The following is a 25,169-nucleotide window of genomic DNA, read 5'->3' as shown; positions in this document are numbered from 1 at the left end:
AGCTTTGAGTTCATCCCTTTCTTTGATCACTTTTCCTAGTGAAAGTAGGGTCAACCAACCAGCTTTCTTATATTTCTCATTCTGACAAAATTGTGGAAAAATAATAAATATGCAATCACCCAGAACCTTGTCTCTTACACGTATTTGATCCACAGGTGATGATACTTTGCATATTTCTATTGACACCTCAATAGAAATTTGGAAACCCTGGTGGTGTAGTGGTTAAGTGCCATGGCTGGTAACCAAAGGGTCGGCAGTTTGAATCTGCTAGGCACTCCTTGGGAACTCTATGGGGCAGTTTTACTCCATCCTGCAGGGTCGCTATGAGTCGGAATCGACTCAATGGCACTGGGTTATACAGGGTTATTGACACCTCACATCATGAATAAGCAGTGCCTTTTTTTTTTTTTTCTTTCCTACTAGAGGCAGAGTCATTGTTCCTTTAAGACTAGCTAGATTTGGGAACCAATTCAGAAAACTCAGCCTTACAATTTTGCTTCCTCTAGAACCATTCTTGGTACCAAATACCTTACACTGGGTTCTTTAGAGGAGGAAAATTAGTGAAGTGTGTGTATATATATATATATCCCATTGCCATCGAGTCAATTCTGACTCATAGTGACTCTATAGAACAAAGTAGATCTGCCCCATAGTGTTTCCAAGGGGTGGCTGGTGGATTCAAACTGCCAATCTTTTGGTTAGCAATCTCAGCTCTTAAGTGCTATACCACCAGGGCTCCAAAAATATGTATATAGAGAGAGACTTATTTCAAGGAAATGGCTCACACAGTTAAGGAGGCTGGCAAGTCCTAAATCCATGGATCAGCTGTCAGGATGGAGGATTCTGATACGTGGTTGTAGGGGCTGACAAACTCAAAATTGACAGGTCAGATGGTAGGCTGCTGGCTCATGGGGCTGCAGAAGCTGGCAAATCCTAATATCTGCAGGTCAGACGGCAGGCTGCTGGGTCACATCCCAAGAGCCAGAGGTCAGAGGAAGATAAGTAAGATGCAGGATCGAGAGAGGGTGAGCTTTGCCATAACACCATACTGGATGCAGCCCACTCCCCCAAGGAAACTCCCCTTTCCACTGACTGGCTGATCCCATCAGATCACAAAACAGAAGATGATTACATAATATCTGTCAAATCACTGAGAATCATGCCCTAGTCAAGTTGACACATAACCAAAACCACAACACTTGCTTTGTTAATTTTTCTTAGTACTTATCGTTATCTAACATTCGGAATATTTTTGTGTTTATTTTGTTCAGTGTCTTTCTCTACCACTAGAATGTAAGCTCCACAGGATGGAGTTTTTTTTTTTTTTTTTTTTTTTCCTGTGTAGTGCCTAGAATAATATCTAGTATATTACAGTTTCTCAATAAATACTTGATGAACAAATGAACTGAGAAGGAGCAGAGTAGGAAAACCAGGAATATATGGCTTGCTGGAATTAAGGGAGAAAGCGTTTCAAGAAAGAGGACATATTGAAGATGCATTTTTGACTTAAGATACTTGTTTATTTGAGGTGTGTTGAAGCTGTGTTTGCATAACATGCACACCATTTCACCTTCAAGAGGGTTGATACATAATAAGAGAGTTAAAGACTCCCTAACCACCACCACTCTTTTCCTCACAACTGTATATCATGGGATCAGACGATAACAATGGAAAACGGAAGAGTAACTTAAGAGTGGTGAAGAAAGCTATTAATATACATTATATTCCCGTTGTGTGCCAAACACTACGCTATGTTATTCAACAAATATTTGTCACATGTCTACAATAAGATAGTAGTATTTTAAGTAGTGGCACCACAAAGTGACACAATATACCAGGGAATAAAATTTTAGAGCGTTGTTAGAGATTAAGTGCAATAATAGATGTATTAAATATATGAACATAACACAAGGAAAGCCCAGAAAAGTGAGCAGCCCAAGTTCAAGTCAAGCTCTACCTGGGAAGGGCAGTGAAGGTTTGAAGGAGGTAGAAATATTTGTGAAAAAGAGGCTGTAGAAAAATCAGTAGAGACTCACTAAGGAAAGAAAATTACCTGGCAGAGGGAAAAAACTATTGTTAGCAAAACTTTGGCTTTCTGAAGCCTCCCAATCCCAAGCCCAAACATCTTTAATATAGTCTTGTCAGTCACATAAAAGGAAAAACAGAAGAGAAGAGCAAGAAGGCTTGGAGTACAGTCACTGCATGCTTGTGATAAGAGAGGAAAGAATGAAAGCAGCACCTAGTTGTACAAACTCTCACGTTTTGATCATGGTCATCATCTAACCTGGCCAGATCTGTGTCTTGAGATCTAACAAATCAGATTATTATCTCCTCTTCATTTGGGGTTGTTATGAGTTGGAATCAATGGCACCTGGTTTGGTTTTGGTTTTCCTTTGGTTGAGAGGGGTGGAGTTGAGGTAGACGTCCACTCCCTCAGCCTAAAAGTAACTTAAGTAAGTGCTTGATTAGATTGTAAAGGGGGAAAGGAGATTCTAGGATGCCTTACAGAGGATTCTAGAATGATTCCTGGATTGGTCAGCTGGGTGGGTAGTGATGCCATATTCTCTGAGACCAGGAATTCAGAATGCAGAACACATTTGAGAGGAATGGTAATGAACCAAGTTTGGGACATGTAAGTGTTGAGCTGTTTGTAGGACACAAATATGGAAGTTCTAGTAGCAATTTGTAAGTCCAGGTGACAAAGGCCAGGAGAGAGGTCAGGGTCTAGCATCTAGGAGGTCCACTTGAGACTGTCTCAAAACTGGTTTCAGTGAACTGATGAGGGCACAGCTTCACTAAGACTGATGATCTAGGGAAATTGGCATTTCTAGACCTTCCCAGATCCATGTCTCTGCTAAATTTATCCTGGTGATAGTACACTGAAATACCTCCTGGTGGGCCACCACTTGTCCCTGATGCCAAACCTCAACACATATTTCCTATTGAACTTTGCATGTCACATACTTCCTTTCTATGAAGATTTCTTTCCACTGATTTGCCATCACAGACTCACACCTATCAGGAAGTATACCACTTCAAATCTGAAATCATCAGAATTATTATTGTTTTATATATCAATTTTTGGTTCTCATTTATCTCCAAAAAAGTTCACAAGTTCCCTCTTTCAAAACATACACATTCAACTTGCTTTCCTTTCTAACAAATGAGCTATATCTCTCCTTTAGTTCGTGATCAGTCCTTTTCAATGCATAGTTTCCCTTTGATGCCTACATTTTCTATCCACTCATTCTTGTCTTAAATCCTTCCTATCTGGGCTCTGTAACAACCATGTTACTACAAATTACTACAGTGTCTCTAAATTCTGCCAGTGGCCTACTTCTTGCCAAATCCAATGACCTTTTCCATATGTTATTCTCTGTGGCCTCTGTGCAGAATTTGACAGTGCCTTAAAATTCTCTTTTCTCCTGAACTTTGCTCTCCTGGTTCTTTTCCAATTTTTTCTTTTTTACTTTTTCTTATTAATTCATTCATTTATTCAGCAAACATTTACTAGACACCAAATTTTTACTCTTAAAATGTAGCATAGTTTAATGAAAAGAAAATAAGTGAGTTTGAATTCAGGCAAAATACATGGGGCATCAGTAGATCAGTGGAAGTTTGTATGGAGAGTACAGGAGCAGAACAAGGACAACACAGATTTTATACAATGCAAATTTCATTAATGGCATCAGGTTCTGGTACACTGATAAATCACTCCCACGTAGGGTATCTGCTAATCAAGTACACCAGCCCCTTCACTGTTCCTTTCTGGATGCTGTATTTCGTAGCAATCCCTCTTCCTATCAGCACATGCTTTATTGATATGTGTGAATTGATACCACAACTCAGGTCACATCCAAGTCTTTCTCCATTTAAGGAACCATTCTATTTTTTCTATTTGTGTGACCTTAGGCATGACACATGTGTGACCTTCAGCATGACACATGTGTGACCTTAGGCATGACACATGTGTGACCTTCAGCATGACACATGTGTGACCTTCGGCATGACATATGTGTGACCTTCGGCATGAGGCATGACTCTCTGTCTCATCTGTAAATACTGATTAAGCCATTATTATTTAAAGCAACGTCACATATTTTGATGATATAATCCTTCACATGATTATACTAAATTTTTCGAGGGCAATAATAAAATAATAATAATAAATTTTTTTTTTTTTTTTTTAATGGCTAACATTTATTATACACTTACATACTAGGCAATGTCAAGGAGCCCTGGTGACACAGTGGTTAAAGCAATCAACTGCTAACTGAAAGGTCAGCAGTTCAAAACCACCAGAGGTTCCACAGGAGAAAGATGTGGCAATCTGCTTCCACAGAGGTTTACAGCCTTGGAAACCCTATGGGGTTGTTATGAGTCACAATCAGCTAGACGGCAGTGGGTTGGTGGTTGGTGCTAAATTCGCTTATTCAAGCCATGCAACAGCCTTATAAAATCAATACGATGATTGTCCTTATTTTATAATCACACTGCTGGTGCTCTGGCATATGCTACGTAGCTATGAGGTCCAGCTTCTACCTCTACATTTCTGGGTCACACATTCTTTTTTTAAAAATCTTTGTATTTTCTTTAATGAACTTTTAAATGCTAAATTTGTACGTAAGAGAAGGGGTGGATTTTCTTGCAGGTGAGATAACTGTCAAAGAAAATGTTTCAACAGGCTATAGGAAAAATACAGCCTGGCTAGAATTGTGAAAGGAAATGTGACGAATTCTGAATAAACGCTGGGATTCTGCAAGCAAAGGAAAAAAAATGATTTGCGGGTTTGCTTTGGCAACTTGTTTCTTAATATTACGGCATATAAAACTATTTCTTTCCAAGTTCCTAACCCTATTACGTAAGAGTCTGTCCTTGAAAAGCTGATTATTAGGCTCTGCTTACCGCCCCCCCTCATTTCCTCCCCGACTTACCCTAAGGCTTAATTTAAGAGTCTAGAAGGAAGTGCTTAAGTAAAAGAAATAAATTTAAAAAGGCAGACAGGTAAAACACTGGGTTTCCATATAAATTGATCATTTTGATAGGGTTGGATTTGATGCTTATTTTTGGCAATGACGGTGGTAAGTGTGTTTGTGATGATGTGGTACTCGGGCCAGGAAAGGAAGGAGAGGTCCGCACAGCAAATGGCATATGTTTCCACTTGTTTATGTTCAGCATTTTAATAACCTTAGTATTTGCACAGCTGAAGGAAAGAAAAGCACCCTGAGAACAGACACCATGAGGATCTCTAGAAGTTTGCAAACCAGAAAAACATTAGTTGGAAAAGAGCCGCAAACGTGGTAAGTTAAAAAATACCTTGGCCAAAATAAACCTAGTGTTGGGATGCTAAATTCCAAAGGAAATCAATAAGGAGCCACATTGAAATAACTATTCTGACAGTCTTCAACTCTGCTGCTTTATTTTTGTCACGTAGATATAATTACAGAGATATTCAGAGAAGATAAGGAAGACAGAAATTTCTGCACTGTATAGTGAACATTCAAAAGCCTTTGGGTCAGACAGAACCAATTTTTTATTCCATCTCTGTAACATACAAGTATGATGCTTTGGTGATTTTAGTCTCTCAGAACCTCAGATTTCTCATCTGCTAACCATGGCTAGTAAACATTGACTAAATTGTTGTTAGTTGCTGTCTTTTGGCTCTGACTCATGTGGACTTTATGTATAACAGAACAAAACATTGCCAGGTTCTGCGTCGTCTTCAGGATCCTCATTATGTTTCAGTTCTTCTTCCAGCACTATATCTAACAATATTCAGTTGTGATTCGTAAGGTTTTCATGTCACTATGAGTTGGAATCGACTTGACAGCAACGAGTTTGTCTTTTTTTAAGTTTAATTTTTGAAGGTAGATCAGCAGCCCTTTCTTCCTAGTCCGTCTTAGTCTGGAAGCTCCATTGAAACCTGTCTACCATGGGTGACCCTGCTAGTATTTGAAATACCAGTGGCATAGCTCCCAGCATCATAGCTATACACAAGCCACCGCAGTACATCAAACTGACAGATGGGTGGTATATTAACTATTAGTGGCTGTAATTGTTCCTCTTACCATTGTTGTTGTTGCCCTTAGGCCTTTACTGTAATGAGACCAATTGCAAACTCATTTATTCTGTCTTGTACTGTCCCACTTTGGCTGGTAGGATGATCACCACAGCACTATTTACAATTATTCTGCTCTCGTTATGGCCTAGATAAGAGATCAGTTGTAAACTGAATCCTTCTCAATATAGGAAAATAAAACTTATGGAAGAAATACTACTCAGACATTAGGAGAAATGAAGTCTTGATACATGGTACAATATGGATGGAGCTTGAAGACATTATGCTGAGTGAAATAAGCCAATCACAAAAGGACAAATATTTTGTGACCTCACTTACATAAAAAGACAAGAAAAGGCAAATGTATAGAAAACAAAGTTTATTAGTGGTTACCAGAGGTGGGAGAGAGGAGAAAAAGGGGGTTAATGGCAACAGAAATATTGCATTGATTAAGGGTATTGGACAGCCAATTATTGTAATTAATTGCTGTCAATAAGTTGTACTCCTGTAAAAATTTGAATTAGCAAAGGTTGTATGACACATATATTTACTAAGACAAAAAAAAAAAAAAAAAACCTAGCTGCTGAGGCTGCTATGTACAACCAAACACTTTGGATGTAGTTTCTTCATTTGAAGGTTTAGGGTCATGGTTTCATAGCACTTTCTTTCCAGTTATTTGGCCTAATAATGTGTTTAGTGCTTCTGTTCTACCTTCTAGTTCATTGCGTAGTACCTGGGGTCTTAAAAGCTTGCAGGTGGCCTTCCAAGGCACAGCAATTGGTTTTTATTCAGCTGGAGCAACAGAAGAGGAAAGAGGGTCAGGAATGGGAGGACGATATGGAACGTGTGGCTAATTGCTTCCATGAACAACTGTCTCCTTTGTTATGAGGGTAAAAGAACTGGATGATGCCCAGCTACCATTACTGAACACTGATCAAAGGTTCCGTTAAAGAATCCTGATCAGAAGGGGAAAATGTAGAACAGAATTTCAAATTCTCATGGACTCTAGACTTTTGGGAGCCATAGAGGGTGGATGAACCCCTGAAACTATTGCCCTCAGATAATCTTTAAATCTTAAACCAAGAATATCCCTTGAAGTCATCTTAAAACCAAACAATAGTTTAGCCCTTGAAGTCATCTTAAAACCAAACAATAGTTTAGCCCTTGAAGTCATCTTAAAACCAAACAATAGTTTAGCCCTTGAAGTCATCTTAAAACCAAACAATAGTTTAGCTTAACTAGTAAAAAAAGGCCTGCCTTGAACATTATGCTTTTTTTTAAGAACTATTTATTTGGGATCAAATTGACAACAGCAATTTGAAAGATTAGACAGGAACCTTAAGGGGCAGTGAATTTGTGTTAAGGAGGGAGGAACAACTTAGAAAAGGAGATTAAGAATAGCTGTACAATATGAGGAATGTAATCAGTATCACTGAGTTGTACACGTAGAAAATATTGAATTGGTATATGCTTTGTTGTGTATATTCTCAACAACACAACAAAATAAATAAATTTTAGGGAAAAAAAGAGAGTGAAAAGTCTGTGTACAGATGGGGAGAAAATATTTACAAACCGTAAGTCAGAGAAAGGGCTGGTTTCTGGAATACATATAGAACTTTCAAAACTGAAAAGTAAAAACATCAAGCAATCCAACTGAAAAATACACATAAACAGACATGTCACTGAAGAAGATATGCAAAAAGCAAATAAGTACATGAAAAATTGTCCAACATTATTAGCCATTTGGGAAATTACAAATCACAATGATCTCTCAGTGCACACCTATCAAAATGGTGAAAACCAAAAAATTTTATAACATCACCAAGTGCTGGTGCAGATATGGAGAAACTGAGTTACAAGTACATTGTTGGTGGGAACATAAAATTGTACAGCCACTCTATTAAATTGTTTGACTGTGAAAAAATAAAATAAAAAAACATGGAAGACACAGCAAATCAGTTAGCCTTTAAGGAGAAAGCAGAGGGCTTTTTGCAAGAAACAAAACTCATGCTTCCATAGACAGCCTTACCAGCTGTGAGTTGTTTACACCACATTTATCACCAAACGGATTATTTTCTCCCAGAGTTAGTACTATATCTGAACCCCTGAAGGCTGGTAAAGAACTGATTGTCCTCAGATTTGCCACTCAACACTGGCTTGGTAGCTGTTTTATTTGAGGTGTATGTGCATCAATCCAGAGCTGAAGCTCAACAACGGTGATGTGTTGTCTGCCCACCTAGCAGACAGCCAGTTCCCACATCCTGGGCCTTCCCGGATCCTGTCCTAATCTCTAACTGCCCACAGCCACCTAATATAGACTATAAATGGGTCAAGGAGAAACAGAATTAAAAACAAATATCCAGTGAGAGGATCAATATAGACTGTGTTTACCGCTTGGCTAAAGTGCTCATGTTTACCATTGGCTAAATAAGGCTCCTTTCATGGGTCTTAATGGTGTGGATTTTTATTCGGCAGTAACATGGCAGGAAAATTTACCATATTTGGTCTTTTTTTTCTCCTTTAGCAAATAGTAAGAGAGCTGGAAATGCAACTGTGGCCAGCCCCAGTAGAGAGAGAATAATCTGGTTATAGGAGTAGTGAAAAATGCTGCCAAAAACTTCTTCATCACTAACCTTCCAATGCACAAAGTTCTACCATTAGAATACCATTATTTTTTTGATGTTGTTGTTGTTAGCTGCCGTCTAGTTGGCCCCAATTCATGGCAACCCCACGCACAATGAAATAAAATGTTGCCCAGTCCTGCACCATTCCCATGATAGGTTGTGAAGTGGCTATTGTGATCCACTGAAAAATAAGTGGTGGCTACACATGAGAAGGAGAAAATTCTACCAATGAACCACCAGTGAAGATCTCTCATCTTTCCTCTCTAGGACAGATCCGTTTAAATACATAGGTCCTTGAGAAAAAGACAAAGCACTGTTGCTGCGTGCTGTGGAGTTGATTTCAACTCACAGAGTAGAACTGCCCCATAGGGTTTTCTTGACTGTAATCTTTACAGAAGCAGATCACCAGGTCTTTCTTCCACAGAGCCCTTGGGTGGATTCGAACGCCAACCTTTTTGTAGCAGCTGAGCTCTTAACCATTTAGTCACCAGGGCTCCTGATAAAGTACTACCTTGCTTAAATTGGGGTTAGGGAGAAGCCTCAAGGACAGGATTGATTCCCTAGGGTAGTACAGCAGTTCTCAGGATGGGTTGGTGGGGGCTGAAGACAAAGGGAGATTGTAAGATGACAAATTTGGGTAAAGTCTTAATTTTGTCTGGGGCCAGATCTCTGTGCAGATGAAATAGAAAAGTATTAACGGTGACTCAATTTAAAATTAAAATGCATTGGCTTTCAGAATAGACCACGTGAAAATGCTTTAAAAAATAACCACTAAAGTTCTGTTTAAAGTTCAGCGTTTGTGTCATGAAACACATGGATAGTATACCCTGTCTTAAAAATACAATACTAATGATTTGGTCTTAATTTTTGTTCTGAAAAAATAACTCAGAAACGAGAACACTAGCAGGAATATATATATCCATGAGCTTTAAAAATGAGGCAAAACAATTTTAAAGTATAAGATATTTGAAAAATAGACAAAAACAAGAAGATATTGCACCCCTTAAAGCTTTAAAAATGTTTAAAAATATCTCTTTTCATTTTGGAAACAAAAATTAATGTAAGAATTATTGTCTACTAAAGACACCATTTCAACCTTTAGAACTGTATATAACATAGGATGAAAACATATGAAGATGACCAAATAGGAAAACTGGGACTTTCTGAATATATTTTTATTTTTTACTGAATAAAGCAGTTGATTGTTCTGAAGTTCTAAATCCTTTCATAATTCAGGAATAATAATAGCAAAAGGAACAATTAACATTCATCAAACTTTTACCAAATATCGGGAAGGTATAAAATTGTAACATGTCCTTATCTTTATGTGTCTACATCTAAGGGATCTTGAGAGAGAATTTAAATTCATCGATTGGCTAAATGTTTTCTCATCGGTAGCTAATTAACAAATTCAAGGCAAATGACTGTACTCAGAAGCAAGGGCAGTAAGTTATCTTAAACCTACCATCTACCACCTTGAACTATCAATCCTATAATAATGCACCAAAATGTACAATCTATTTCAATCTCATACAATATAACTCCCCCCGTAAGTGGACACCACCTTTCCGTATTCAAATGCCTATTCATTTATTACTACCTTATTTTTCTTCAAGGGTTTGACATAACAGGAAGAGAATTCCAAATCCATGCCAAATCTTTAATACACGCCATAATTAACCTTTGACCCACTCATTTTGTTCATTCACTCAGTGAATACTGAGTGCTAAGGAAGATAGGCCTGATGATCTACTTCAGAAAATCAGCCAATGAAAACCCTACGGATCACAACGGTCTTATCTGCCACTGATCTTGGAGATGGTGCAAGACCAGCCAGCATTTTCCTCCATCGTGCATGAGGTCGTCATGAGTTGCCGGCCGACTTAATGGTAGCTAACAACAACAACCATTTACCAGACATGGTTCAAGGTGCTGAAGACACAAAGACCAAAGTCTTCATATGATTAATATTTTAGTAGAAAAAAACAAAGATACCAGATAGATAGGTGATATAAAGCGATAGATGAGCGATAACGTCAGATTCTTGTTGCAAAAACTGAGAACCATTACCCAATAACCATCATTTTCTTTTCTAGAAAGTTAACTCCTGAATTGTAAATGGGCAAATGGTTACCCAGAATAAAACTACATTTTCCAACCTCTCTTGGGCTATCTATGGCTATGCAACTAAGTTCAGGTTGATGGGATGTAAACAGAAGAAGTATGAGCACTTACTATCAGGGTGTGTTCTTAAGGGGAGACTGCGTGCCTTTCTCTTTTCTTTCCTTTTTCCAGTTGGTTGGAACGTGAGCATGCTGACTGGAGCTGGACCAGCCATTTAAGTTGAAGGATTCTGCATGTTAGGGATAATTGAGCAAAAAGTTAGAAGGTGGCTGAGCCCGATGATTATGTCATCCTGCACCAATCCTGGGTTATTTACCTCTGGACTAAGTTTATGTGAGAGAGAAACAAACTACTGTTTTGGATTTTTTTTTTCTGTCACTCCCATTTGACCTTAATCTTAAGTAATATAACCATTAAACGTGCTGCCATTGAGTAGATTCTGACTCATAGCAACCCCACAGGACAGAGCAGAACTGCCCCATAGAGTTTCCAAGGAGCGCCTGGTGGATTCGAATTGCCGATCTTTTGGTTAGCTGCCATAGCACTTGACCACTTCGCCACCAGGGTTTCCACTGAGGTTAGTAGTCGATTGCAAACTCTTTGCGCCACCCAGGGGTGTTGTTCACTTAATCCCATTTGGTTCTAATTGATGTATGTGTCTCTCACCTCCTCAATTAAACTGTAAAGAGCATAGAGCTATACCTTTAATAAATTTCAAATCATTTATAGCTTCGAACAAAAGGTGCTCAATAAAAACCTATTGCATATCCAATGAATGGCCGTTCAATTCAACCACCTCATAAACTAGAAACATAATGGAGAGAATCTAATCTTTATTCTTTTCTTTCGCCAGGAAGATATGAGTAGCTGAAGTATTTGGTGCTATATATAGTCAGTTGATGTCAGCTGGATGCCAGTCTTTTCAGAAAGGCTTAGTCCCCACTTTGAATCAGATCTAGGGACCATGCCGTCCCAGGCTCAAGGATAAAAACCATCGGGCCCAAGTGCCATCCATTTTCCATCTCCGGAGTCTTTCCTACACAAATTGGGATTCATCCCTACTGAAAAGCAAGGTCTAACAGTAAGGTGAGTATAATGTTTCCTAAAATGTTTTATTAGTCAGTTGTCTAAGGAGGTTCAGAGTTGTGACTCAGAAAATGGGCATTCTTTTCTTTAAAGGACAGCTGTTGGTGCCAATATTAAAATGCCACCACCAAGGAATTCTGCTGTAATCTGGTGTCTTTTCTTTATTCTAATACTTGCTGGAATTGACATACTGTGATGCTGGTACAAATAAAGGCCAGCAAGAACTAGGAAACAATAAAAAATTAAAATAAAAGTGGAAAAGAGAGAAGGCGGGGAGAGGAGGCCAGCTATTTCACTGTTTTCTCACTGTATGATAATCTTTGTGTTAACGTACAGGTAAGACTGGGTCTGAAACTCCGAGTATCAGCGTCTGTTCACTGTGGCGTTGCCTGTGAATGAATAGCAAGCTCTGTCCCTAGACAAGGACTACAAATGAGAGTCTTTCTGTAGAATACAACAATAAATTCTTACTAAAGCACAAAGATGCTCTCTTAATATGCTCCAAATGAGCTCCTTCTATCACCTCAATAACGTCCCTTTATTTTTAACAGGGAACAAAATACCATGCTATCCCATAATACCATGGTGAAGCAGAGGAAACAGCAAGCATCAGCCATCATGAAGGAAATCCATGGAAATGGTATTGATAAAAATCCTTCTTAGCATTAATATTGTTCGGAGCCTTTCTAACATTATTCAATATTCCGTAGTTTACTTTCTCTAAACTCTTGTTGTTCAGTCAGAATGAAGCTGGAGTGCTAGGGTGTGTAGAAATGTCTATGGCCTCTAATCCTTTTGTAGTCATCCTTTCTCATTTGACAGCTATTTTCAGATGAACAACTGCTGTAAGGAATGAAGCAATCTGACAGCTGATGTACATTCTGTTTGGCTTGCCTTTCACATTATAAGTTAATATCGTTCTCGGTTCTTTTTTTTTTTTTGAAGATAGGTCTCATACAATCTTATCCTCATTGTCCATCCCACCGGTCCATCTTGACTTCTTTTACTTCCTGTTATATAAATCACTGAAAATATGTTCTACTCTTCCTTCTTTTACAAAAACTGCTAAGTTGCAATTCGTATTCATTGCTTATTTCCCTAACCCCGAAACCAGTCTTTATATCCAGTCATTGATGTTGATTTACCTAGATATTTTCTGGGGGAGGGGAACATGGAAAATCTACTTTTAATTAAATTCCAGGGATGTAGAGAACATTTTTGTCGTCTCAAAGCATATTACTAAAAAATAATAATAATATGAATTAGATGCGAGGTGTTAATCCACTCTGTTCTTTTCTTTAAATTTTACCAAATAACCCTAAAAAGCAAAGCTTGTTACATTGCATTTTGATTGTTAAAAAGGAAGTTCAACTCTGTACATGAGCCAAGGGCTATTATCAATTTTAAGAGTTAAGAAGATCCAGGTTTCTTTTAAGAGCTGCTTTGAGCCATTCTAGATATATTTGTGGAGATTTTCAGGTTGCTTCCTCATTTCCCCTCCACTGACAAGGAATGTAACCTTTCACCTTAAGAGAATTGAAACCTAGAGCCCTGAGATCTGGTGGGGGCAGCGGGGAGCAGGGGTAGAGTGTTTTTGTGTTTCACCTTCCATGAAGCAAGCTGAATAAAACCCACCGAAGTTGACTTTAGGTGCCCCTCTGTTCCCACCCACACAGAATAGTCACATCTAAAAAGTCCTATTGTTAAGTTTTGTTTTCTGGAATACAGTATTACTGTGCTGGATTCAACTCGGTTCCATTTTACTACCATATCAAACCAACTTGGAATAAAATGAGAATTCTGAACCAGATCCCAGAACTGAATTAATATTAATCCCAAATTCCAAAATCCATGTTTCCTTTTAAGTTTGATTTATTTATTGCTTTTTAATTTCTGTATTTCCTGTTTCAGGTAGTTTGCCTGAAAATTGTTTTTGTAGTTTTTCTGGTCAATAAAGCAAAAATCAGATAATTAGCTTGATTCAGACCGAACTGTTTACCTCAAGACTGGACTTTGGTCATCATTTTATAGTTGCCAGGGGCATAAGCATCATAACCATAATCAAGTAATAAATTTAATTCCCAACTAAATCAGGTGTTGGATTCTAGTCTCTGCTGGCCCTGACACAGACCTACAGGAGTAAGAATATCTTTTCTCTCTCTCTCTTTTTTTTTTTTTAAAGAAAACTGCTATTTTTATGAAATACAAAGAAAAGTATTATTATATGCCTGCCAAAAGTGGGGGTGGTGTGGGGTGGGGAAGCTACTATCTCACCACCAGCAAGATCTGGCCATGTAAAGTCTATGGAAGCCCTCCCTCCCAAGTCACTGGAAGATTTCCAGTCCCCTTAAGTAGAGTCACATGCTCTGCCTTTGTTTGGATGTCAAGCAGCCCAGATAATGGAGGGATAGTCACAGACTCTTTCTTAATTGCTCTCAGATAAAATGGTTACGTACTTTCTGAAACAGCTCAAATATTTCATTTTCCTCTCTTGTGTCTTCTAACATCTTGTGTAGAACTGCGTAAGGCATGGCGTTTAGAAATCTGGAGCTAGAAGGCGTGTCACTGTTTCTAATGATACATGGACTACAGAGAAACCACTTTGGAAATAATCCTTCAAACTCCCAAGCACATCACAGCAGTAAAAATCTGGATAATTTAGAATAAAGCATGCCACTGTTTTGATCTTATTTATAAGACTTATTTAGTCAAATTCGGACTGAACCGTTCTTAAAAAGGAACTTATAAGGACATTTTCAAACCTCTTTTCCCACCTCCCTCTCTCCTTATGCATCAGGTTCTCTTTTTTTCCCCCAGTATTATAATTCACTTATTTTTTACTTTTATTGCTTCTCAAAAATGTTTAGCCTGACAGAAAATGAAATATGTCAATGGTTCAGCTACATGAGTTGTTCTCTAAACATGAGGTGAAAATTCAGTCCAGTTCTGGTAGCTGGGGAGAGACTTCAGCTGGTGAGCCTCCTTTGAGGTGTATCATCGGGGAAATATAAGAACCAGAAAGGGGAGTTTTACATCACAGTAATCATTCCACCTGAAGGAGAAATAACCTTCAAGAATTACTAAGGAATGCATATAGACTACTACTATTGTCATCAAGTCAATGCTGACTCATCGCTACCCTACAGGACGGAGTAGAACTGCCCCACAGGGTTTCCAAGGAATGCCTGGTGGATTCGAACTGCCAATCTTTTGGTTAGGACCCATAGCACTTAACCACTAGGCCACCAGGGCTCCCATATAGTCTACAGTACTGAGGAATTAATATTTAACTCTCATGGAATGCAGGTTTCTGGATTCCGTGAAGGCTGAAAATGACCTACCCAAACTATCAGCATCTGATAATCTTTGAACTATAGACTCTGAGCCGAAACTGGTCTCCTAAAACTATCCTTTAAGTCAAATAATACCCGTTGCCATTGAGTCCATTCCGACACATGGTGACACTATAGGACAGAATAGAACTGCCCCATAGGGTGTCCAAGGCTGTTAATATTTACAGAAACAGATGGCCACATCCTTCTCCCACAGAGCGGCTGATGGGTTCAAACCAAAGACCTTTAGGTTGGCAGCTGAATGTTTAACCACTGGGCCACCAGGCCTCCTTCAAGTCAAAGAATTAAAAAAACAAAACACCGTTGCTGTCAAGTCGATTTCGACTTATAGCGACCCTATAGGACAGAGTAAAACTGCCCCATAGGGTTTCCTAGGAGCAGCTGGTAGATTCAAACTGTAGACCTTTTTGTTAACAGCCGAGTTCCTAAGCACACAGTCACCAGGGCCCCATAAGTCAAAGGATAGTCTAGCTCAATTAGCAAAGAACATTTTACCTTAGGCAATTCTCTTTTGTAGAATTATCTGTGTGCAGCCAGTTTCCACAAGCAGCAGATCCAAAAGTCAGACTAGAAGCTATGAAGTAGGGTAAATCAGTAATTATTTTAATTGTTTTTCAAGACAATGCTGTATGGAATCCTTCATGACCACAAATTGTTTCTTTAATTCTATTCTGGCCCTGTTTGCACGGCAATGTATAATTCCTGGTGATAAACTGAAGTATAAAAACCTGTGAAATATCTTTCTTCTTTGGAACATTTTCGACTCTAGTCGGAAGTGTTGCCTCAATTTACAAATAGTATATCAAATAAACTTCAGTCAGTTTCTACTATTGGCCTACTATTATTTTTCTTTTAACAGTTTAACTAGATAGAATGAACACAAGGGTGAATAATTCTCAGGTGCCACTAAATTTACCATAAATTGTTGCTCATTATGGATTCACTGGGGCCCTGGTGGTGTAGTGGTTAAAGGCTACGGCTGTTAACCAAAAAGTCAGCAGTTTGAATCCACCAGCTGCTCCTTAGAAATCCCGTGGGGCAGTTCTACTCTGTTCTGTAGGGTTGCTATGAGTTGCCATCCATTCGGTGGCAGTGGGTTTTTTTTTTTTTATGCATCAGTTATAATTTGGTGTTAGGTGTCCTGGGTGGTACAAATGGTTAAATATTTAGTTACTAACCAAAAGGTTTATGATTAGAACACACCCAGAGTGCCTAGGAAGAAAAGCCTGGCAATTTGCTTCCAAACTCTATGGAGCACAATTCTATTCTGCAACACATGGGGTCACCATGAGTAGGAATTGACTCGACAGCAACAAGTATGATTTGGTGTCAAATTATCTAACAGAAGCAAACACACCTCAGTTCTAAAAATATTTTAAAAAGTATCCCCCAGCATCACTCTCAGATTTACCATCCTCGTCATCATATCATGAGCATGGTCATCATCATCATCAGTAATACAGATGTCTTGTATTACTATTGTGATACAAAGCTTCTATGCTTTAAACAGAAATATCTGAAGCATAGTTGCTACCATCTAACAAGTGGTATTCTAAAAGACAGATAAAAACACAAAAATATTTTGCCATTATCCGTGCATGAATCAAGTGTAGGGGCAAGAAAAGTGGCCTACACTAGTACCCTAAAAACTTACTAGCCCTACTCAGTTTAGCCTTGAACCTGTCCACATTCTCCAGCCCCATTCATGTTCCTCTCTCACTTAGTAACTCATTTGGAACTTGAAGAGTGAAGGAAGAGGGAGAGATAGGGAAGGCTAAAGGGAAAGGAAGTAGTAAGTTAATAGAGAAAAAGAAGAAGGGAATAAGATTGAAATAAGAAGAGGCACTCTAGAACAATTGGCACCTATCCAGAAAGGTTGGGGAAAAGGGATGAAATTAAAATAATCATAAGAAAACAGGGAGTTTGGTATCTCCTGACCTCAAGCACAACTATTGCTGATAGTTTAGAATAAGAGCTTCACCAACAGAGAAGACCACAGTGCTTCATAAGGCTGCTTGTCACCTGAGGTTTCTCATCTGGGCTTCGGGAAGGCTTTTTTTGGTATGTTTTCTTTCTTTCTCCTCATGACTGATCAACAGCTTTCCCCAGCACACAGAGGAGAACTGGGCAGGTTGTTTTTGTGATTTCAGGGAAAGAATTTAGACTTTGTGGTCTGAAAACAGGAAACCCATTTTTTTTGTTAGTTTTCTTTAAACTTTGATATTAACGTTCTTATTATGGGTGGGGAGTAAATAGGAGAAATAAGGCCAGGCTGGATGGGTGTGCTAGAATAATTGATACGATAATTACTGGGGGAGTGGGCCTCCCCAAATATCTAAATTAATTAAGTGGGAGTTACCAATTATAAAGGTGATTCTTCATAATGCCCACTCACATAACTGTTTACAAATCTTAGATAACATGAATAAGAGGGATGGGGGGAAGACTTGAAATGCATGCATTCATTTGGGGCTACCCTTTAAATAACTTTCTTTTCCCTTTCTTTGAGTGAAAATATAAAATATATATAAATATATAAAAAAAAACTTATATATATTCTCCTGGAGTCATCATTTTAATCCTGAAATTTCCTGTTTTGATAGTATCGAGTATCTTTATGAATAAAATGCCCAGATAAAGGATCATTTGCATAGAGATCCAATGATTCACAAATGCTAACTACGCTTGAAAACAGCTTTGTAAATAAGTTCTCTGTAATGTTTGGAAGAATTACTTCTGTGATGCTTTGATGAAATCTTAATGGGCCTCAAGTGGGCCTCTAGCCATGACCTAGCTAGAAGGTGACTTAGATTATGGCCCTCGAGTTTGCAGTGGTTTCACTGGCCTTAAAAAGAAGAATCGTATGGTTTTCTCCTCAGGTTTTTTAAATTAAATTGGTTACTTATCATATATTTTGCTCTAAGTAGTTAAGACCTGTTTGAAAATGAACATATACAACATTTAAGATTATGACTAAATTAAGTCTTGCTTATTTCAAAAGGAGGATTAGGGTACAGGAAGGGAGGGAATTCTTTCACAATATTTCCTTTTAGGTAATACTTATCACAAAATCTATTTACTTACCTAACCACAGAATTCTAGCTACAGGTGTGATTCTATATTATTGAAATGACACTCTTCTAATATTTAGTATTATCTTAAATTTATATGAGATTTTTTAAAAGGAAGGTGTAATGGATTGAATTGTGTTCCCCAAAAATGTGTGTCAACTTGGGTGGGCTATGATTCCCAATATTGTGTGTTTGTTCTCCAGTTTGTGATCTGATGTAGTAATCCTATGTGTTATAAATCCCAACCTCCATGATGTTAATGAGGCAGGATTAGAAGCAGTTATGTTGATGAGGCAGGACACAATCTACAGGATTAAGATGTATCTTGGGTCCACCTCTTTTGAGATATAAAAGACAGAAGTGAGGGGAAAGGAGAGGGACCTCCTACCACCAAGAAAGAAGAGCCAGGAGTGGAGCATGTCCTTTGGACCTGGGAATCCTGGGGTCCCTGAGCTGAGAAACTCCTAGACCTAGGGAAAGATTGATGACAAGGACCTTCCCCCACAGCTGACAGAGAAAGAAAGGCTTCCCCTGGAACTGGCACCCTGAATTCAGACTTTTAGCCCCCTAGACTGTGAGAGAATAAATTTGTTTGCTAAAGCTATCCACTTGTGGTATTTTTGTTATAGCATCACTAGATAACTAAGAAGGTGATTTTTCTATTCTGTGTCTCCTGTCTGTGAACTGTTTGGAATACTCGGCCACACTGAGAGTAATAATTCATCATGTACCTTGTGTTTGAGGGAGAGAGGCAGAGAAAGGAAGAGTGATGCTACGGATAATGAGTGTTTGGAGCCCTGGTGGCATAGTGGTTAAGAGCTATGGCTGCTAACCAAAAGGTCAGCAATTTGAATCCACCAGCTGCTCCTTGAAAACCCTATGGGGCAGTCCTACTAAGTCCTGTAGGGTCACAACTTGACGGTAACAGATTTTTTTGCTTGTTTTTTGAAACATAGCAGAGGGTTTATCAGTTATATCTCTTGAAATTCTGTTGAAAGATACTAGTAAGTTTGGACTAAGTATAAGTCTATCAGGTTTAAAATCATTCCCTTGGTCTTAATTATAATTATTTTATTAAAAAATGTGTGTGTGTCCAAAGACAAGGAAAATATGAGCCCAAGAGACAAAAAGGGTGACATAAACCAGAGACTCCATCAGCCTGAGACCAGAAGAACTAGATGGTACCTGGCTACCTCCAATGACCACCCCAACAGGGAATACAACAGAGAGTTCCTGACAGAGCAGGAGAAAAGTTGGATGTAGAACTCATACTCTAGTAAAAAAGATCAGACTTAATGGTCTGACTGAGACTAGAGGGACCTCAGAAGACATAGCCCAGGACTTTCTGTTAGCCCAAAACTAAACCATTTCCAAAGCCAACTCTTCAGACAAAGGTTAGACTGGACTATAAGATGTTAAATGATACCTGTTTTTGAAAAGTGTGCCTCTTAGATCAAGCAGATAGAGGAGACTAAATGGGCAGCTCCTATCTGGAGGCGAGATGAGAAGGCAGAAAGGAACAGGAGCTGGTTGAATGAACACGGGAAATACAGGGTAGAAAGGAGGAGTATGCTGTCACATTAAAGGCAGAGCAACTAGGGTCACATAACAATTTGTGCATAAATTTTTGTATAAGAAACTAACTTGAACTGTAAACTTTCACTTAAAGAACAAGAAAAATTTTAAAAAAGAAAAGATTACAGCCAAGAAAACCCTAAAAAAAAAAAAAGTGTGTGTGAAATAAGTTTTATTTCCAGAAAAATTAATAGATGAACTACAAAAAAAAAAAAAAAAAAAACTAGAGCAAGGAAAGTTTACTTGTTTTGTTTGAAAATTGGCATAGAGCCAGACCTTGTGTATTCATAGATTTTTCTAAGCATCCCATCAATTTCTAAATCTCTCATAAGGCCCTCCAGAAAAGCAGCAGCAGAGAATAAGGCTAAATTCAATTTCACACCAAATTTGAAACTGCCATGTTTAATTCTACCCATACTATTCCATCATCTTAGTTTTCTTTTTTGCCTTTTTCACTCTAATATACTCTAGATGTACATATTATAAACAATAGTAGACAATTCTTCCAATTTGTGTAAGTCAGTAGATTGGTAATATCATTTCTTAAATGTTTATAGATTCTCACAGCTATTACATGATACTATTTTAATTAAGAACACATTCTGGAAACGTTAATAAAATAATCTTAGAACTAGAATCAAGGGCAAGAGATATGAAACAGGAAAATGAAGAATCCCAGATGGGTTTCAAAATAAACTTTTTTTCTGTAGTGACAATAAACATTTCATCAACATCATATTAGACTAAATTAAGTTTTAAAAATTCACAGGCTATTCAGTGTGAGAAAGGTTATTGGTCATGTTTTGGTCTTTTCAGGCATTATTCAAAATAAATCTTCACTTTCATCTTTTATGTAACATGTATGCATTATGGAGCAAGGTATGTTTTATGGATGTATTCAGTCCACAGAGGACAGCTGTTTATAAACAGGCAGAAGAGTCCTGTGCAAGAGCACAGAAAATCTCTTTGCTAAATCTTCTAAGTAAATAGAGATACCACCCTTGTCTTAGTCATCTGGTACTGCTATAACAGAAATACCACAAGTGGATGGCTTTACAAAAAAGAAATTTATTTTCTCACAGTATAGTAGGCTAGAAGTCCAAATTCAGGGCATTAGCTCTAGGGGAAGGCTTTCTCCCTCTGTCAGATCTGGAGGAAGGTCCTTGTCATCTATCTTCCCCTGGTCCAGGAGCTTCTCAGGCGCAGGGATCCTGGGTCCGGAGGAGGTGCTTTGCTCCCAGTGCTGCTTTCTTGGCGGTATGTGATCTCCCTCTCTCTGCTAGCTTTGCTTTCCTTTTATCTCTTGTAAGATAAAAGGTAGTGAAGGCCACACCCCAGGGAAACTCCTTTTACATTGGATCAGGGATGTGACCTTACTAAAGGCTTTACAATCCCACTCTAATCCTCTTTAATATAAAATTACAATCACAAAATGGAGGACAACCACACAATAGTGAGAACCGTGGCCTAACCAAGTTGACGCCTTTTTCTTTTTTCTTGCGGTGGGGGGCGGGGGGACACAATTCAATCCATGACAACCCTGAAGCAAATAAACCTCAGCTAGCTTCCCTTCAGTGGTTTTGCCCTTTTTACCAGAATTGCAGTTGCCAACGATCCTAGGGAAACAGTTTTAAAAGAATTTTTATCACAATTATTTGCAAGTGGGTATCTTTGCAAACTATGTATGGCATTCAGGGATGTAATCAAATATGTAACTTTGGCAGGATTAAAATTTCAAATAAAAAATACAGGATTCCCTGTGTACACATTTCGTAGCATCAAATATCCTGTCACCAGTAGATCATTGCCTTATTTGTTCCAAAGTATGCAAGTCTGATTGAAATTCTTCTTTTCAGAGACACTTTGTCTATAATTCACTCATTCATCACCCCAATTAGCTATAAATTCTTGTAAGCAGGGATCTTTTTTTTTTTTCTTTCCATTTTTATATCCCTAGGATCTGGTAGAGGGCCCAGCACATTGTAGATACTCAATAAATATTTTTGGAAGCATTTATTAATTTCTTCTTTTGCACAGGGAGGAGTGGGAGGGGGCCCAAGATGGTGGCTAATGATAGTCCTTCAATGGTTGAGCATAAAGACTTCTTCCTTGTTTATCCTTTTCTGCTCTCTTTAGTTGCCTTAAAAAACTAAGAAGTGTGTTCCAGCAAGCAGCTCTGGAAGCAATATACCAGAACTCTAGCTGGGAACACAATGTGGGGTTAAGGTTGTATGCATAGGCTGGCCTCTGATATCTTTCACTTCTAGTCAGCCAATTTGAGAGGCTTCATATGTAAAGCAATCCCATAAAACTTAACCCATCTACCTGATGGGGAAAAGGTCATATATATATCCCACTTTGTAAATATTTGTCCCATTTTATGGTGATCTTTTACTCTAATAATTATCGAGAATTGCACAATTGAAATCTAAAATTACTACTTAGATACGTAGATTATAATAAAAAGATGGATGGATGGATGGATAAATCTTTGTTGACTAAATATCAGAATATTAATCTATGAAATAAATGTTTAAAAGTGTGTTTCCTTTTGGAAGACTTTAAGTCCAATGTCTGCTCATATGACTACATACTGAAGTAAGGTTTGAAGAAAGAACTGATCTCATTTTCAAAGATCACTGGTATTCTCCAAATAAAATGAAAATTTCCATATGATTTCTATTAATCCTAATAATATGGCTCCACAGTATGAAAGTGGAAGAAAGGTACTTTCAAAAGTCAAAATATTTGTGCTTGTTAATGTATGTTTTCACACCCTAATTTAAATATTGTGCATTTGAGAAAACTGAGAAGAAATACTGGTAAAAATTATTTAATATTTCTAATGGATTAAAAATTGTGAGTTTTTGTGGAAATTACTTTGATTATGATCAAGACCCTAAAGTTACATGTCTGTATCACTCTATAATTAGACATTAAGCTATTCAAAAACAATCACTGATTTCCTTGAACCAGCACCAACATTTAATAGATTAATTCCTATAAATAAATGGAAAGTTCTAGATCACTGTAAACGACACCAATAGGAAAGTATGCCTAGCAATATTATTTTCAAGGGATGATCTAATGCCACAAAGACAAACTTTTAAGCCATGAGAGCAAGCGTATGTACCCTGAATAAGACATATCATTTATCAGGCATCAAGATTAAACACAGTTAAGACTCTGCGCAGGGGTTTGCCGTAAAGGGCAGGGAACAGCTGAACTTGGATTGTATGTGCTCAGTTGACAGCATTCTTCACTCTGGAAGTAATGAGAGTGCTCATACATTAGATTCTCCAACTCATACAAATGGCTATGGAACTCCTGCTCCAGTCACATGATAGATTTAACTATTGGAAGGGAAAGAAAACAAATCTTGAAGAATTTAGTTTACGCTTTTGTTTGTTTACACAAGGAATGTTGACTTAACATGTTCCTGGCACCGATGGAAGTAATTTAGATGTGTCTAGTAGTGTGCCAGTAAATATTTAACAACCAGATCATCAGAGAGGAAAAGAAATGCCTTAATTTGTAGAATCTGCCCCTTTCTATGGTGTAATTTCAGGTTACCATGGTCAATTTCAAGTTACCAACAAGGCAGCACTGAATGCAGAGTTGGGAAGAGATGCATAGTAGGACACCATTATATATTATTTCCACCATACAGATACGATAGATATTAAAAAAAAAAAAAAAAAACTTAAGAGCTTAAATAATAGTAAAAAGTAGTAAAAGAATGAAAGAATGGTAAGTTTTGAGTATTTGTTGCTTTTTAAATATACTTTAATTAATTATTATGCCTATTGAATTTAATTTTTATAATGCTTGTGTTGGCTCTATTTATCTTCCAGCTCACAGAATTCCTGAAAATTTATCAATCAGTTCTTGTAAGCCAGTACAAGCCAGCTTCAGCACATCACTGAATTTAGCATCCAGTGCTTCTGGCCCCAAACCAAAACCCAAACTTGTTGCTATTCAGTCGATTCCAACTCATAGTGACCCTATGTTGTTGTTGTTAGGTACTGTTGAGTCATTTCCAACTCACAGCGACCCTAAGCACAACAGAATGAAATACTGCCCAGTCCTGAGCCATCCTTACAATCGTTGTTATGCTTGAGCTCATTGTTGCAGCCACTGTGTCGATCCACCTCATTAAGGGTCTTCCTCTTTTCCACTGACCCTGTACTTTGCCAAGCATGAGGTCCTTTTCCAGGGACTGATCCCTCCTGAACAACATGTCCAAAGTATGTAAGATGCAGTCTCACCATCCTTACTTCTAAGGAGCATTCTGGTTGTACTTCTTCCAACACAGATTTGTTCATTCTTTTGGCAATCCATGGTATATTCAATATTCTTCACTAACACCACAATTCAAAGGCGTCAATTCTTCTTTGGTCTTCCTTATTCATTGTCCAGCTTTCACATGCAGATGATGCAATTGAAAATGCCTTGGCTTGGGTGAGGTGCACCTTAGTCTTCAGGGTGATGTCTTAGCTCTTCAACACTTTAAAGAGGTCCTTTGCAGCAGATTTACCCAATGCAATGCCTCTTTTGATTTCTTGACTCCTGCTTCCATGGTTGCTGATTGTGGATCCAAGTAAAATGAAATCCTTGACAATTTCAATCTTTTCTCTGTTTATCATGATGTTGCTCAATGGTCCAGTTGCGAGGATTTTTGTTTTCTTTATGTTGAGGTGTAATCCATACTGAAGGCTGTGGTCTTTGATCTTCATTAGTAAGTGCTTTAAGTCCTTTTCACTTTCAGCAAGAAAGGTTGTGTCATCTGCATACTGCACGTTATTAATGAGTCTTCCGCCTATCCTGATGCCCCATTCTTCTTCATATAGTCCACCTTCTCGTATTATTTGCTCATATTATTTGCTTGTCTTATTTGCTCATATTATTTGTTCAAAAGACCAAGATGGATGTCAGAGGAGACTCTGAAACTTGCTCTCAAAAGTTGAGCAGCTAAAGCAAAAGGAAGAATTGATGAAGTAAAAGAACTGAACAGGGCAACTCAAAGTATTGTAATGACATGTGCAAAGAGCTGGAGATGGAAAACCAAAAGGGAAGAACATACTCGGTGTTTCTCAAGATGAAAGAACTGAAGAAAAAGTTCAAGCCTCGAGTTGCAATAGTGAAGGATTCTATGGGGAAAATATTAAATGATGAAGGAAGCATCAAAAGAAGATGGAAGGAATACACACAGTCATTATACCAAAAAGAATTAGTCGATGTTCAACCATTTCAAGAGGTAGCATGTGATCAGGAACCG

At 38.1% G+C, this 25,169-nt stretch overlaps 1 protein-coding gene across 1 annotated transcript in view; it reads left to right on the top strand.

Annotated features, from left to right (window-relative positions):
* The first annotated feature begins 5,099 nt into the window (after positions 1–5,099).
* The window catches only part of MYOZ2 (myozenin 2), a 56,366-nt gene continuing 36,296 nt past the window's right edge, over positions 5,100–25,169 (top strand). Inside the window, exons 1-3 of the mRNA XM_003410418.4 lie at positions 5,100–5,300; positions 11,660–11,892; positions 12,444–12,532. Of these exons, the coding sequence (XP_003410466.2) occupies positions 12,457–12,532 (76 nt within the window). The 5' untranslated portion in view covers positions 5,100–5,300; positions 11,660–11,892; positions 12,444–12,456. The remainder of the gene's footprint in view (positions 5,301–11,659; positions 11,893–12,443; positions 12,533–25,169) is intronic.

Source organism: Loxodonta africana, chromosome 5 (genome assembly GCF_030014295.1).
Source record: "Loxodonta africana isolate mLoxAfr1 chromosome 5, mLoxAfr1.hap2, whole genome shotgun sequence".
Taxonomy (NCBI): Eukaryota; Metazoa; Chordata; class Mammalia; order Proboscidea; family Elephantidae; genus Loxodonta; species Loxodonta africana.
The sequence above is the reverse complement of the archived record's forward strand: the minus strand, read 5'-3'. Positions and strand labels throughout refer to the sequence as shown.